General features: G+C 39.3%; 4 protein-coding genes across 6 annotated transcripts; 2 read left to right on the top strand and 2 right to left on the bottom strand.

The window, feature by feature from the left end:
* Nucleotides 1-142: 142 nt before the first annotated feature.
* LOC145899133 (uncharacterized) lies at nucleotides 143-6,228 on the top strand. Of its 2 annotated transcripts, none has more exons than XM_082987852.1 (11): nucleotides 143-742; nucleotides 1,020-1,177; nucleotides 1,432-1,557; nucleotides 1,607-1,723; nucleotides 1,785-1,898; nucleotides 2,002-2,088; nucleotides 2,479-2,604; nucleotides 2,916-3,068; nucleotides 3,240-3,453; nucleotides 3,813-3,880; nucleotides 6,091-6,228. In XM_082987852.1, the coding sequence occupies exons 1-10, from the start codon at nucleotides 673-675 to the stop codon at nucleotides 3,857-3,859; spliced, it is 1,212 nt and encodes a 403-aa protein (XP_082843978.1). In that variant the 5' UTR covers nucleotides 143-672; the 3' UTR covers nucleotides 3,860-3,880; nucleotides 6,091-6,228. The 2 variants fall into 2 exon arrangements, with proteins under 2 accessions (XP_082843978.1, XP_082843979.1); XM_082987853.1 differs by having other exon boundaries at nucleotides 2,943-3,068.
* On the bottom strand, nucleotides 3,855-8,576 carry LOC145899129 (uncharacterized). 2 transcript variants are annotated; one of them, XM_082987848.1, is made up of 7 exons: nucleotides 8,457-8,576; nucleotides 7,422-7,969; nucleotides 6,576-6,744; nucleotides 6,128-6,273; nucleotides 5,515-5,739; nucleotides 5,154-5,278; nucleotides 3,855-4,974 (listed from the first exon to the last, which is right to left on the bottom strand). In XM_082987848.1, exons 1-7 carry the CDS (start codon nucleotides 8,540-8,542, stop codon nucleotides 4,561-4,563), a joined length of 1,713 nt encoding a protein of 570 aa, XP_082843974.1. In that variant the 5' UTR covers nucleotides 8,543-8,576; the 3' UTR covers nucleotides 3,855-4,560. The 2 variants fall into 2 exon arrangements, with proteins under 2 accessions (XP_082843974.1, XP_082843973.1); XM_082987847.1 differs by having other exon boundaries at nucleotides 3,855-4,977.
* Nucleotides 8,577-10,792: 2,216 nt separating this feature from the next.
* LOC145899131 (F-box only protein 39-like) lies at nucleotides 10,793-13,550 on the top strand. Its single transcript, XM_082987850.1, has 4 exons — nucleotides 10,793-11,818; nucleotides 12,113-12,218; nucleotides 12,884-13,047; nucleotides 13,419-13,550. Exons 1-4 carry the CDS (start codon nucleotides 10,793-10,795, stop codon nucleotides 13,548-13,550), a joined length of 1,428 nt encoding a protein of 475 aa, XP_082843976.1.
* Nucleotides 13,551-13,778: 228 nt separating this feature from the next.
* Nucleotides 13,779-14,787, bottom strand: LOC145899182 (protein cereblon-like). The gene is made up of 3 exons (XM_082987911.1): nucleotides 14,569-14,787; nucleotides 14,284-14,486; nucleotides 13,779-14,151 (listed from the first exon to the last, which is right to left on the bottom strand). The coding sequence occupies exons 1-3, from the start codon at nucleotides 14,645-14,647 to the stop codon at nucleotides 13,936-13,938; spliced, it is 498 nt and encodes a 165-aa protein (XP_082844037.1). The 5' UTR covers nucleotides 14,648-14,787; the 3' UTR covers nucleotides 13,779-13,935.
* Nucleotides 14,788-15,113: the final 326 nt, after the last annotated feature.

The raw sequence follows: 15,113 nt of genomic DNA on the forward strand, positions 1-15,113 counted from the left end.
ATATTTGGGTTGTTATTTTCTTTTTTTGACAAACTATGAGTTTTCCAATATTTATTTATCGTTAATAAATGGCAATACCCACCATTAATTATATCATAACTGCCAAGTGTGTGTACTTTTTTTGCCAAGGAAGTAACTTTAGTGACGTCTAAAATTCCTTCATCCACCACACACAACCGTCCAGAAAATTGGAACAATGGTTGTTTGGCAAAACTAGTTTGAGGATAATACAGTGTGGTTAGAGTTTATAGTTTTATTGTCTTTTTTGTTTCTTCCTACCCGTGATAAAACATATTTGTGAAATTTAGCTGTAACGAATATGTGTTTGTTTGCTGTAACGAAAACGTGTTCGAAATCCCCAAAGTGGCAACTTTGAAAATTGTTTTGGTTCATTTGCCAGTTTCACACTAACCTATTGTTATTGGTTTAAGCTTTTCCAAAATTTCTATTTCATCTTTTCTCATAGACAAATCTCCACATAATCTTTGCTACAAATCAAGACCTACTTCTGTGGCGTGTTGATATACCAGACACAATTTTACTGTGCAGCTTTTTATTGTTGACACAACATTGACCGAATCCAGAGAAAATTATTATAAAGACTCAAATTGGTCTAAAATAATTCAAATTTTTGCTGTCACTTTATATTCATAGTTTTACCGAATTACAAACATGTCCAAAGGATTTTCACAACAAAAGCTTGTAAGTCAGTTGCCAAGGGGAACAAGACTGGATGCCTCAGGTTAATATCATAAATAAACTTAAAATTTTACCCAATAAAATGACTTCGACCTGAAACCATTATCAAAACTGTGATCACTTGTTTCAAAATTTAGAGAAAATTTTCGTAAAGCCTTGGACCTGTATATATATACATATATATATATATATATATATATACTGATTACTTGAACATATAAATGTGTATCTGTATATTCATTTTCATGGTATGATGTTGGTCAGCTACCAAAAAATCAAATTTATTTTTTAAATTTTTCCTAAATTCTAATGGCGTTTAGGCACGTTTTTGGATGTGAAAGGGTCAAGAAACTTCTGTTCAAAACCCATTCGAATTACAGCAGATGAAATGTACATTGATATTGTGGAGAGGGGTCTACGTGCAGATGGATTATCATCCAAACTAGGAGTAAAGAATAGCAGAGAATATATAGCAAAGGTGAGAAATTGTAAGCTGTTATTCATAGTTTTGGCATGCATGTGCACTTCTGTTTCTTTGGGTTTAGTGTTTCATGATTTTAATGTTATTGTGAACTAAATTTTCATTGGTTTGTGTGCTTGGCAGTGCAATGTGCTCTTGTTAACTTGGTCTGCATCCCAAAATTATCTTAATTAACGTGCGCAGAGGCCACTAAAACATGCTTGTGTTAAAACATCTTTTATTTTTTACTCAAACTATTTTTCATTCTAAAGCTAGTTGATGGCTTATTTCAAAATGACCCCCGCCATGATGTTGTTATTGACTATTTCCATTCAAGAAGACAGAGAAGCCATTCGACCAAGACCATTTATTCCACCATGACTACTGATGAATTGAAGGTCAGTTTCTGCTCACAGTCAATTATGAGATTATTTAAGCTTGTTACAGATTATGGCGGAGGAATTAATTCCTGCAAGAACAGATACTCTAGTTAAAAGTTGTCTCACTGAAATGTTTGCAAACCAGCACACCAAACTTGAAAACACTGTACAGGTGCTCGAAAAGGTATCACTGATTTGTACATAACAGCAGGCTGAACTGTGTGTAACGTCTTGTTTGTATTTAGTTAATGGAGGTCTTTAACGAGCTTACGCCACGCTGTGAAATAGTTTGCAACCACAATTTTCAAACAAGAGGATTTTTTATGGACACTCTTTGCCAAATCAGCAGCTACATTAATGTAAGAACAATGTGTAGTAAGAGATACAGTTAAAAATTCTGTATTATTACCACCACATGCTGTCAACTGTTGCAATTTTTGTGACAATTTGTTTTGTGTTTAGCAACTTTTACTGGAGGTGACGGGATCGAATGATGAAACATACCAAGCAACCAACAATATTCAACCAGCCAGCCACATTGGAAAAGATGTATAAAATAATTTAAATTTTTGTGTTCTATTTTAAGTTACTAGAAGACACTGAATGTTCATAGTATTTTTTCAGAGAAGTAAATTAAAATAATGTAGGTATTTGTCTTACACCGACATGTAAATAGTAAGTAGTTTTCATCCATCAATGAATATTATGTCATTATGAAGTTTATGTATTCATGCAGTTTTGCAGAAGTGATACTATGCTTTCGCATAGCAAGGCAGGATTGCCCCACTGCCAGATCCAGCTTGGCTGTAATGCCTTTGCTGTGAAGCCTGTAAACCTTTTTGACACACACCAAAAATATTTAAAAATGCCCCCCAAAAAAGCATTCAAAATACTTTCAAGGTGTTTCAAAGCAGTATTTATCTGTATTTTTTGTTTAAGGATGAAACTGCCGCAGAAATCCTTCTTTCTGTCGGATCCACAGTTCAACCAGCCACAAGCCACACTAAGGCAAAACTTCAAACGAAAAAGAAAGCAGTCACACCTATTGTGCCTACAGAAGACAAGGTAGGATTGTACAAGAGGGTTGACCCAGTGGTTCCTAACTTCCTTGGCCCACAGCCTAACTGCACAATTTATAAAGATATTGCGGCAAACCAATGGGCAAGCTCCACTATTGCAGCAATCAGCCTTTGTTTCTGATTCTTAATGGAAGGCTAATGTCATTATGAACCACATGCTGAAAAATTATCAAAAACAAAGAAAATCATGTGGCACCTCCGAAGGTTACAATTGGCATCGCAGGGTTCCACTGGGTTAACAGCATGTAAATTTCCTTTTCAACTAAACTTTGAAGCTTAGTTTGTTAATATCCTGAGAAAAATATACTCACACAATATATACAGGGGGATGTCTCCAAAAAGGAATGGGTTACAGTTGGAATTGTTGATGACAGCATGCAAACCAAATACCTTCTTGTAAAAACTCCAAAAGATATGGAAGGTTCGATAGATGCTGATAAGCTTATAGAGGTATCGGTCATTTTATTGTTGGCATGCTTTGGCAGTTTTTGTAAAAACGTTGGAAGTCTCCTTGTTTGTAAATTGCATGTCAAACAATGAAATTATGTGAACTTTCTCAACTTGTAAAATTGATCATTATTGTGCTTCCACACAAACACAAATTATCCCCTATTTTCACAGATTATTAACAATCCTGAAACTGTGATGTTTGAGAGTGAGGAAGATTCGAAAAACTTTCTCTCCTCCCAAGTTGAACAAACCTCAACCACCAGCGCCACTGAACCCGAAAACAAAGATGAAAAACTATCCGCCATTGTTACGTCAGAATCATATATTCCCAACAACAGTAAACAGACTATGACGACACTGGAGATAACGTTATCACCTAATCCAGGTATGTTTTAGTTACTAAACTTAGCTCTAAAAAGGGTTGTTTTTTTCCTAAACAGTGTTCCATATTATGGAACCAAACGTGTTTACTGGTAGCAGACGATCATCCTTTACATCTTTCAAGTTATTTGTCAACGTTTAATGTTGTGACAAATACGAATCCTTTCAGTGCAGTTATGGTGTAGCTAGATTTTGTCAGTTAAAGAGCATTCGGCATGCGGCTTTATAGCTGACAAGACCGTTGTAAGTTACACCTCAGCTGCACTGCTGAGAGCTATTAGGTCGAAACATTGGCCGTCTCTGTAGCTCTCTATAAAACCATTATTTGTTCTATTGCTAAGATATGAATCCTATATTGTTTAGAGCAAGACGTTGAAGAGATTCCTCGCAAGAAGATGAAGAAATTATGAAAGATCTCTTCTGTGGCACAAGTAAGTGTGGGATTGTAATCAACTGGCATAAAACACAAAACCACACAGGAAAGTCACGCGCATCAACGTGATTCGCTTGTGCTCCAGTCCTACGAACATAGGATAAAATCGGTAAGCCCGGCCATAAATATTTAGGGTATATTATACGGTTTTAGGGAGTTGCTCAGGAGAACAGTTCTGTGTGCTACCATGGCCGTCATGATGTACAAACAGTCAAACTATCCACTTATGTTCACTTCTACGTTGGTGGTTGTACTTTTTCAAAAACACATAACTATGGTGCGACACTTGCAAATGAAAATATTATGATTGTGGGGACCACTTTTGCGGTTTAGAAAGTTTCTGCTTTAGTTAGTTGTCAAATGATTCTTCTGACATTTTTGCATAACTGGATTGTTGATACCTTTTCCGCTAAAGAGTTCTGCGAAATATGTTGCTTGAAGCTTGTATATTTGTTTGATAAGCATAGGTGTTTATAAAAACAAAATAACAACAAACAAAAAATTAACTGCGCGAATACGCAAAGACTACACAGAAAGCAGCTTCGACTATAAAAGCCTTTATATCCGGCTATGCAGCACCATAAACAAACATTTGTCCACGTGCGCAGCACCATAAGGCATCCGTCTACTGAGTTTGGAAAACTATTGCACATCGTTTTACGCAACGCAACGTAACGCTCATTGATTGGTCTCTTCATCTGTCACGTGATTGGGCTCGGTGGTTATGGCGTTTCTCACATTTCCTGCGTTGATAATACTCTGCTCGGAATCCGACACAACAATGGGATCGATTGTGTCGTCACTGATGACGCTGCCCTCCTCAGAAAACTCCCCGTTGGCAACAGCCAGCTGGGACACAACTACGCCCTCTAGTGGAACGACGTCGAAAGACGGAATTGGCGATTTTTGTGGTTGGTTGACGAGGTCACACCTGGTGATGCAGGATTCCGGTGTGCCTTTAAGCATGTTGTCGACCGCCTCCACCCCTTGTATAAAGCAGTGGTCGAGGCTCCCAACCTCGTATTTAAATGACCCGAAGCGTCCACGACTCCAAACGTCTTTCGACTTGAGCCACCCAAGAGCTTCGTCAATCTGCTTTGAAAAATTATAGTGTTTTTACCAATGAAATATTGTCTGGCACCCACAGTAGTGAGGTTCAGGTTGTTTTTGTAAGTATACGTCCCGCTTACAATGCCGGGGTTAATATCCCGTGGTTACAGCTGGGCTTCACACAACTATTGCATATGCCATTAATACCCTCATAACTGTACCTTCTCGGTGGATGTTATAGTTGGTAGTGGGTAGCCATGCGTCATTTCCGTTAAATGGATTGAAACAATCTCATCGCTTTCTTGTACCAAGCCAACGGAACAAGCATCTTTGATCACAGTATCGACTGCAAAGAAAAATCTTAGATAACAAAATTCCATACTATCGCGCACATACATCTTATATTGAGTTATTTCAACGTAATTACGTACAAGCCAAACCAAATGCAATGTTGTAAAATGGTACACAAGTTGTTTTAGTGTACAGGCTTTTAACCTTTAGATTCCGGCACCGTTATAAGGTCTACCAGCCACAAAGCATTTATACCGTAACTGACAATAACAATGTAAACACACAACATACCGACTGTCGACTCGGAAACCGTTTTCAGTGGCCCTCCGCTCACTTCGAGTAATAGTGACCAGTAAGGTCCTGGCTTCTCAGTAGCAGCATCCGATGGTTGCTCCCCATTGGCCAGTTTGATAGTAGACAAATTGACGTCACTCGATGGGACACTATCCGGGTCGTGGGATGAGAAAATGACAGCTCGGTGGAAAAGAGTGCTCGACTCGGGGTAGTAGATGCAACCTGCCAAAAACAAACCACAATCTCCATGTTGCTGTTAAAGTTAAATCGATTTGCTACTATTTTGTATGCAAAACAGGATAAAGTGACTCGCGTGTCTCTTGTTGTTAGTACTAAGAGCTGTTAGATCATCACCAAGGGAGTAAAAATTTTGGGCTCTTTTTACAAATTCCAAAAATGGTGGCACGCCAAAAAATTGTGTATGTTTTCCATGTCCAGAAACCTAATATTAGCATTAAGTTTCATTTGAGCCAAGTCCTTGAGTATTTAAAGTGGTTGTCAAAACGACCGCACGCCAAGCAAACACAAAAACAACGTTCGTGGGTTGTTAACAAAATATTGACTTTCCTCCAGTTACCAAAGGAAGAATGAAGGTGACAATATGACGTACCAGTGACGTCACGGTGCGGGCTCACCCCTCTCACACCAAGGCAAACAACGAAGAGTGAGGAATGGACCATGCTTTCACACAGATCGCTTCTGTCAGCAAGATCCAGTAAGGCGGTCAGTGGCATCGTGCTGATCAACTGTTTGTAACTGTGACGTCGAATATATTTTGTTTGTTCAATGCTTCGTGTGATGGTTCAAATACACTGTGTGCGCCCAAACATATCGAGTCTCTATATTGTGCGACTATATGCGGGCTATTTAGTTTAAGCACACAGTTGCTAACCAGACACAAATTGTGCGTTTTTTTAACAATTATTTGAAAAACACTTAGTTTTAAAATCATTTCACCATGAAAATTTATAACAGCTTGCAGATATTGATGTTATTCGCAGAGTTAAAACATTTTCGCATAAAATATATTCGTTTGCATTCTATCAAAAGTCACTCACTTGATCTCCAAGCCAGCCTTTGTGACCAACTTTTTGCCTTCAATATCGAGTTGGGATATTTCGCTCTTGAACCTTACGTTGCTTTTGGGAAGGGTTTTGGCCAGACCTCTCCAAAACCCAATCATACCGCCCTTGCTTGGGTACATTGAAGTCGCGTCAACTCCCCAACCTGTTGATTGTGATGTAACAATACACGGTTACATGACGTCAGATTGAGATGAAATAACTTGTTTGAGTTGCGAAGCTGTCTGTGGTAATACGTATTTGGGCTAAAAGGTTATAATGTGCAAATTATGAAGGCGAAAGCCTTCAAGATACTTGAAGATAGCCGCTATAAGTTGCCTTTGGCGCTACCACTTAGCTTTACAACAACTAAAATAAGTTTAAAACTTTCCACCAAGTTCTTATTCGCGGTATAATCGCCTAATACCCCAAGTGGTTCTTGACTACAGACATCTCGAAAACTAGCTATCTAAAATCTTCTGTGAATATCGTGGCATTCAAAACATACTTTGTGAAAAAGCACAGTCTTAATATTTGTAGAGTTACCGCTTGTTATAAAAAAAAACACAACCGTAACCCTGAAGAGTAACGTGAATGTACATTTTTGTAAGGGCAAATGTCCCACAAAAAAGTTGGTAAGAATACAAATGTTGATTCTAATTTCGTATTTGCACAAATTTCTTTCAGGTTGTCAACAATTTGTGCTTAATAAACAGTGGTTACGGGAGGCCGTTAGTAATTGTGGCCGAACAGACTTGTAGTAAAAGCATTGTCTTTCAATTACTTGTCAAGCGACATTAGTTTATCTAATACACCAATATCAATGTGTAACAGAATACTAACCGGGATCTCTTTGTTCGTCACTGAACACACGACCGACGTCATCACCAATATTTACTGGTGCAATTTTGTAGTCTGTCCAATCGAAACGTAGTTTGCCGGTAGGATATGCCCAAGCTTTGAATATGTAGGGGCGAAAGAAAAGGTTGCAAAGGGTTTCTCCCCATTCCGCAACCAAGTGCTCGTCTAAGTTGTTGACGTCACTCCTCGGCGGGTTGTCCTTCTTCTCTAAGCGCGCTTTAACCAAATCCAAGAGGCAAGCTTGTTTTTCGGTCGGGGGCAAACCGCTGAGATTATTCTGGACCGGGTATTTCACTAAGCTTTCGCGCAGATACACGTAATTGTCCCTTTGTCGTCTGACCATGGTTTTTGCGGTCACTTCGTTGTACTGAGAGTCGATAACGCGGTCGAAATATTCGTAGTGGCTGGAAAGGGTCTTATAACCATGATCAAAGCGAAATCCCTCTGCCGTCTTAATGGAGCCTGCCAAACCGCCGGGATATTTTTCGGCGTCCAAGAGCAGCCAATTTTCGTAGCCATACTGCTTCAACCTGCAAGGAATTAAAAAGAAGTAGAGCGTTGTTTGTATTGTTCTGTCACAAAACCCGCGCCACGTTTTCTATTCGTCACGCCCCGACAGGTTTGACTGAAGTTACGCTGTGGGTCACCGGTTGTTTTAAGCAGTCTTTGTGTTTTTTTACTTGGGTCTAAGTTTTGTTTCGCTTGGTATTCCGGAAGCTACTTTTGCACCTGGAAACAAAAATTTGTACCTGCTTCTGTGCAACGGCAAACGTGTTAAGAATGCTTTAAAATGTCCGTTTTCAAACCCCAATGCCTATAGCTCTTGTTTACTGGTTTCCAAATGCAGTAAGCTCTATTTCCTCTCGAGCAATACTTAAATCACTGAATTAACTATGCCGTGATTTTGTATCTAATCGATTAAATAATGACTTAAGTAGCGCCAATGCTTTTCTGTGGTAATTAACATATATATTTCCATTTACACGTCAACTTCCGCAAACCAGCATCGTCTTTTACCTGTAAGCGGCCCCAAGTCCAGTGGGCCCTCCACCAATGATCACAATATCAACTGCCGCTGATTGGCCTTCTAAAGCGTTGCCCATTGTCACACAAGCAAACACGTAAATTAGCACTTTTATACCTGTTTAGACACAAAACTTTGTTAATGAATTCGCCCAGAATTGTATAACAGGCCGTCAAGCAAACACACCAATAAAAACATCTCCAAACTGTCTACAATTCTGAGTGTTACATACAAAGCCTAATCACAGCAGTAGCAAAACAATCATCTGATTCAACTTAAACTGCAAATACTGTGCATCCGTCGGTTTAACATATGTTCAACAAAACTATGCGTTATTGCTGAACAAATGAATCCGCAACCTTAAACCTAGTTTTGTCACACGAATTATATCACATTCTGTTATAACAGTACAGTAGCCCTCAGACGCAACGTCTGTATTATCCCAGTCTTACGAAATACCGCACCCCATCTCTCTATTTGCTGTGAAAGTTTTTCATGGGTTGTGCAAACAAGGCAGTTTTTGTAGTCTATTCACTCTTGTATGTACCCTTATAGGTGGCGGCTGCAACACTCAATGCTGTTTCTATCAATATTTTTACCTACTGTTCCGAAACATTCCACCATAAACCAGGTGATTATTCGCTCAACAAAGGATTTATGGCGTTGGAGGGCACACGCTTCGCTACATCCCACTGAACAAATATTTAACCTCTTACTTGCCAATAGCTGGGAGAGCTCCCATGTGATCTACACCTTTTTTCATCACAAAATGCATTGTGTTCTCATATACCGCATTCGTGGCCTGTTTCCTGTGCAGCTTCACGCAGCAGGCGTTACGTGTCAGCTGACCCAGGCAACAGCATTTGGTGCGCCGATGTTCTGGCGGTCTTTCTCCTATGCGAGAAAATATTCCTTGGAAAACACCGCGCCGTTACTATTGCCAGACCAATGACATAATCGAAAGGATAAACAGGGTGCTTGACAACAGTTTCGAAAATAACATCGTGACATGGTATGGCGAGTGATGCTAGACGTAAGAAAACGACGCCACAAGTTAATGAGACAAACAGTCAACACTTTGTTGTTTCAGTTACAAGTTGTTTCAATGTACATTAAATACATCTCGCCATAAGGCAATAAAATTCAAACACCGTTACATTTGCTGGCGGAGTTTAAGACACCAAAACATGATACAAAGTTTAAGCTTACACTACCCTGTGGAACTGTAACTGCCTTTCCTTCAGTGTTGAAGATATCAAGCGTATTGGTACACCATAATCAACACTGTTTTTTTTACACAAAGGCTTAGAGTAGAGACCCGTTATTGTTTCGCAACAAAGACTATTTCCCATGGAATCAATCATTAAAGCTTACAGGCTTCCTGCCGATGAAGGCAGGATAGGTCCATATACTAACACCGTTGGCAACGCCCCTGCGAAAGAGGACACTAAGAACTGTAACCAAGCTTGATACAGACTCACAACCGCGTACAAGCTCATCCCATCCAAGTGCATTCCTTCAGAATGGACAAACCCCATTTTTGTGTTTCAACTGCACACCTCAATGAACCTCATTACATTCTATTATGGACAGAACTCGCATAGCCTGCAACATACCTGCCTTTTTCTCAGCATGTTTAAATAGAGTATTAAATACGTAATTAGTATAATATCCGGATAGCATTGTGTAGCACGAATCAATGTGATGCCCTCAAAAGTGCGCAAGGAAATAATACAAAAACACTGCTGATAGAAAAGCTGTGTGTAACAAACAAAGCATGGCTGGATTTAAGCGAAATATGCCGAGACTTGATCCAACCACTCATAGCATGCTTGGCTTGCTCCCGGCAACAATGCCAAGTTGGCAATGGTGCGGAACTTGCATGTCTACCTTATACTAGTATCTGCCTGAGGGCAAAAAGTACTTTCGCAATTAAAGAACCACGTTTTCTTGGTGACGTTGGTCGATAGTCGGCTAAGAGATGTCGTTTCGCGTTGCAACATACAGTCATCACACCAGCATGTTGCAGTTAATAAAACTGGCAACACGTGACCATTTACTACATCTTTCTGACAATACGTGTATTCGACAATACAAAGCGTCAAATGACCCACCCATTAAAAATATAACTGCCAAAACACCGGGGACTTTGTGGTTATTAGGTACGGTACCAGTTGATTAAGTGCTTTGCTGAAAAAACGTGATATATTGTAAATCACTAAACTGTTTTTGTGAAGTCATAAACATTCTGTCAAAGAGGAAAGTTATGTCACAATGGGGAGGTTATGCGAGGCTCATTACCGTGGAGGTAGAAGGCTCGGACACAATTATGAGCTTGGTGGGTCACGAAGATCTTGCCGAAGGACCTAGCAATGTAAAGCAAGATCTTCCCGATTTATTACGTCACAACCAGGAGGCAACGTCACAATGGATGGAGAATTCAAACCAGTCGGAATCGCGGGATTGGGACAATTTGCCACATGTGGTTTTGGAGAAAATCTTTTCCAATTTGAACGAAGTCAGTCTTTTGAAGGCGCAATTCGTCTGCAAACGCTGGTATGACGTCATACGCCACAGCGCCGCTCTGTGGCGAAATAAAACCTACAGATTTTCGGGTCGCAACCCTCGGGATCTTACACACGGACCGTATAAGTACGCAACGAACTTTACCCGAACCTTTGGGAGGTACTTACGTCACGTCGAGTTTAAACTGTTCAGCCCCGTGTCTTCAGGCGTATGCAAAAAGTTTCAAAAATGTGTAAAAGTCTGTTTGAACTTCATGATTAAGAACAGAACGCAGTTAAAATCCTTATCGATTCCGTGTCTACAGTTAGACCGCTCCCAGTGGATGCTCTACCGGGAGGACATGTGCTCCTCATTGGCGAGATTCTTCTGCAAGAGTCAACACACGATAGAACGGGTCAGCCTCCGTGGGGCCAGGGCCAGTTTTGACGACGGATATAAGGTCCTGTATGCCCTTGGATATAACACAGGCGGCACCGTTTCCCATCTCAATATATCGGACATGATAATGAGTAGGAGACCTCTGTTCGATTGTCCACAGTTTGTTGAGTGTTTCAAAAACTTTAAAAGTCTCCGTGAGTTAGATTTGAACTACAGTTACATATCAGAGGAACTGCTGGAGATTTTGGCTGAAAATCTGCAGGAAAATTCGTTGCAACTTTTGACGACCTCAGTGACCCAGTATGACCCCCACAATCAAGTTATTTGGGATCATTCCTGGGCAGCCCTGGCCAAACGTTGTCGTGACCTCAAAGTGGAAATGTACTTTCAAAGGGTAATGACCTACGAACAGCATTTCAGAATACTTTTGCCTCAGATTCCACTTTCAGAAGTAAGTTATGTTATCTGCTTCTGATAGCTACTGTACATATCCCATTCATATAGATAAGAAGCCTTTTTAGCAGGAGCGGTAACGCAAAAGTCCCGCCTTTACAATTGTGTTTTAAGAGATACTATAACAGAAACACAATTTTCTTCTTGAAAAGGTAGTTTTGAGCATAATATACAGACACTGTAATTGCATTCATCGGATAGCATTTGGCTGATCCAACCATAAGAACGAAGGCACGCAGCAACCGCAACTTACTTTAGTATGCAAAGTAACACATTCGTGATATTCTTTTAGATTTCCTTTGACGGTTGCTATTTTGCCGACCGCGACTGGCAGATCTGTCCCACCCTTGCAAGTATTCTTCCGCGATACAAGTCAACGCTAGAACGCTTAATTATTGGTATTTATTCGAACCTATATAACTTGTGAATATGTCGAAGGATAGCTTTGTTTAATGTATGCGCCAAAGCAAATTAAAAAAACGAATTTGGTCATGAGAATTGGTACGTTACGCTATGTAATACTGGCGGTATTATGTTTATGCTTTGCACCTAATCACACGAAACATCCATTCATGACGTAAATTACGTACAAATCGACCTCAGCGTTACGTCACGTGATATACGTATACACAATACATCCGTTGTTGCTACTGTTTTAAAGGCACATTAGAAAGATGACGTCATTATTAAAAGCCCGTATTTTTGTTGGTTTTTGAGATGGACAAAGGCTTTGGGTCAACAATTCTAAATATCAGTTGTTTCAAATTTTTTCAACACTTCTTAAACATAAACCTCCTATTTATAACTCATTTTCCAAGCTTGCGCGGTATCATGCGCCTTTTTTCCGAAAATATCACCCACCAGTTGTCACACCCCCATCTGACTTTCATGTAGTAAAGTAATAATATAACCGAACCTAGTATTTCAGCATCCGCCACTGAGATGAACATAACTTTACACATGTCAATATTTGGCGCCAACCGTCGAATAAATCTTTAAGAAATAGTCGCCTTACTAGATAATAAACTTCACAATACATGTTTCGCTTATTCTACGTTTCCAGAACTTCCCGACACCCACGAGGTTTTCGAAAATGAGCTTCTGTCCCTTATCATGCTCAGCCCTAACCTGTGGTACGTCAAAATGAGCGCCTACATCAGTACCAGGTTTATAGAGAAACTTTTGAAAGCGATTAGTGAAAGAAAATGCAACGTTGTTGTCATCAAGGTATTTTTCAATGGTTCTAATGGTTTCACTCTTTCTATTTCGTTTTGGAAAGCGTTCAAACAACCGCACCAGTTAATTAAATGTCACAATAGTGGGTTTTACGGAACTGTATGGTTCGATAAACAAAAATAAAAGGTTTCACGAGCTGCCATCTGTTTTAGCCAAAAGATGAACTTTTCTTGTGAAAAACGTTTAAGTTTACTCAATGTGTCTGACGGCCTAAGGGTTCCTGACGTACTTAATTGACCTTTCAATATTCCGCGGACAAAATCGTTTGGGAAACACTGTATTAGATCCCGTATATTACGAAATGAATAAGTTTGCACCAAAATATACGATGGTACGTCGAAAGTTTTTATCTGTTTGTACAGATACGCATATATGTCCGCGACTACGACACAGAAACAGAAGAACTTGACCTGGAGCGAATTTACAACAAATATCGTGACCTCATACTAACGGAACTGCACGACTATTACGCAACATGCTGTGTGTCCATGTAACTTATTGAACGACCACGGTGTGTTTGAAAAAAAGCATGCAAGAAGCCAACTATGCACTGTTAAAATATTTGCACAATAATGGAAGTCCCAATAAAACCTAACTTACCAAGACACAATGTTCTGCTCACACTATTTAAATTACAATAGAAAAGCAGAATTTTTGTTTTTATTTGCAATCACAAAACATTTGTGACAACTGACAAGGAGAATATTTATAACATTACCTACAGTGTAAATTAACACAAACTTCCCCAAAAATAAAGTATTGCAATTCAATCACATCCTACACCCAATAGGATTTAAACCCAACCTTGTTGGTCGATTTTCAAGTATTGATTACAAAAGTCAAACTCTAGACCCTGACCTAAGTCAATTCATCAAGGTGTTAACTCAGATAGGATTTTGGAACAACCAGTAATGTGTCAGACTCTTTTTCCTCAAGTAGATTGTCCAAAATTAAACCCACAAAAGTGTCATTTTCTGAGACTGTCAGGTGATTAAAGTTGATTGGTTGGAACTTCCAACCAAGGTGGGCGTGACATCTGGGACAAACAGATATTCGCCATGCAAATCCTGGAAACCAAGTGGCATCAGAGTATGCCTGCAAAGCAATGTTTTACTTATGAGGTTAATACTAAAAGTTAATTTCTTTTTATGATAAATATATTGGAAATATGATCTATTTTATTCATTATTGTCAAAGATAGATCTTATGCTGACAAAACAAACAAACCTGCTCATGTGCAAGAATATTAGCTGCTTTCGCTGTAATAAGATTAAAAATGGCCTTTTGTGGATTTTCAAACTTTTGCACAAATGTGTGAGGAAGTCCCAGGATGGTTTTGTTCCACCTTGATTGTGAAAGTGAACTTGGAACATATTTCAGCTGGCTTGCTTTCAAAATAGTTTCTCCACATTTTCTGCACAGCATAACAGCTGCAAAAGATAAACATTTAACTGTGCTTAAGCTTAAGCAGGCTTATTGTTATCAAGTAGAAAACAACATGAATCACCTTACCGTCCTCTTCTGTGGAGTGACCTGAAACTTCCTTGAATGTAGAAATGAAAGCAAAAATCAAAAGTGCGCACAGATTCATATTTTTTGTTGTCAACAAACTATTACAGACGAAAGTAAATCAGAAAAGTGACAACGAAATATTTAGGGGATTGCCCCCTGGCATAATTTGTGCAAAAAGATATCACCGATTCACAACATTATAATGATAAAGCTTAATGATTGCTTGCAAAGAAAAAATTACATTTTTCAAAGTTGGATTTACTGATGAGAAATTTTTGGGGCTCTGAAGCAAGTATTTTACATTTATGGCAAAAAATTGAAGCGACAAGCGACAGGACAAAAAAGTGTACTTTGAAAGCCCCATTAAGCAACAATTCATATTATCTTCCTCGCAAAAGCGTCCTTCCGTGAACATTATATGTGCTGCTCTGATGTTTTTTAGTGTACTGGCTTTGAACGTATAATGTTAGGAACAATTTTGTACTGCAGAATAATTAGTTTCTCAGCGGAAAAAACTACAAAATAATTACGTGCTTCTGAGCACA

The sequence above is a fragment of the Ascidia mentula genome, chromosome 4, assembly GCF_947561715.1.
Source record: "Ascidia mentula chromosome 4, kaAscMent1.1, whole genome shotgun sequence".
Lineage (NCBI taxonomy): Eukaryota > Metazoa > Chordata > Ascidiacea > Phlebobranchia > Ascidiidae > Ascidia > Ascidia mentula.

What these genes read in the sequence shown, in the direction of transcription:
- LOC145899133 (XM_082987852.1), top strand. Translation starts at nt 673, where the DNA reads ATGTCCAAAGGATTTTCACAACAAAAGCTTGTAAGTCAGTTGCCAAGG. An exon ending in CTGTACAGGTGCTCGAAAAG is followed by an intron (nt 1,724 to 1,784) that starts GTATCACTGATT and finishes GTTTGTATTTAG; the next exon opens with TTAATGGAGGTCTTTAACGA. An exon ending in CCAGCCACATTGGAAAAGAT is followed by an intron (nt 2,089 to 2,478) that starts GTATAAAATAAT and finishes TTTTTGTTTAAG; the next exon opens with GATGAAACTGCCGCAGAAAT.
- LOC145899129 (XM_082987847.1), bottom strand. Translation starts at nt 8,542, where the DNA reads ATGGGCAACGCTTTAGAAGGCCAATCAGCGGCAGTTGATATTGTGATC. An exon ending in GGACTTGGGGCCGCTTACAG is followed by an intron (nt 7,970 to 8,456) that starts GTAAAAGACGAT and finishes AATTCCTTGCAG; the next exon opens with GTTGAAGCAGTATGGCTACG. An exon ending in GGTTTCCGAGTCGACAGTCG is followed by an intron (nt 5,279 to 5,514) that starts GTATGTTGTGTG and finishes TTTTCTTTGCAG; the next exon opens with TCGATACTGTGATCAAAGAT.
- LOC145899131 (XM_082987850.1), top strand. Translation starts at nt 10,793, where the DNA reads ATGAGCTTGGTGGGTCACGAAGATCTTGCCGAAGGACCTAGCAATGTA. An exon ending in CTCAGATTCCACTTTCAGAA is followed by an intron (nt 11,819 to 12,112) that starts GTAAGTTATGTT and finishes ATATTCTTTTAG; the next exon opens with ATTTCCTTTGACGGTTGCTA. An exon ending in GCAACGTTGTTGTCATCAAG is followed by an intron (nt 13,048 to 13,418) that starts GTATTTTTCAAT and finishes CTGTTTGTACAG; the next exon opens with ATACGCATATATGTCCGCGA.
- LOC145899182 (XM_082987911.1), bottom strand. Translation starts at nt 14,647, where the DNA reads ATGAATCTGTGCGCACTTTTGATTTTTGCTTTCATTTCTACATTCAAG. An exon ending in TCACTCCACAGAAGAGGACG is followed by an intron (nt 14,487 to 14,568) that starts GTAAGGTGATTC and finishes TATCTTTTGCAG; the next exon opens with CTGTTATGCTGTGCAGAAAA. An exon ending in ATATTCTTGCACATGAGCAG is followed by an intron (nt 14,152 to 14,283) that starts GTTTGTTTGTTT and finishes ATTGCTTTGCAG; the next exon opens with GCATACTCTGATGCCACTTG.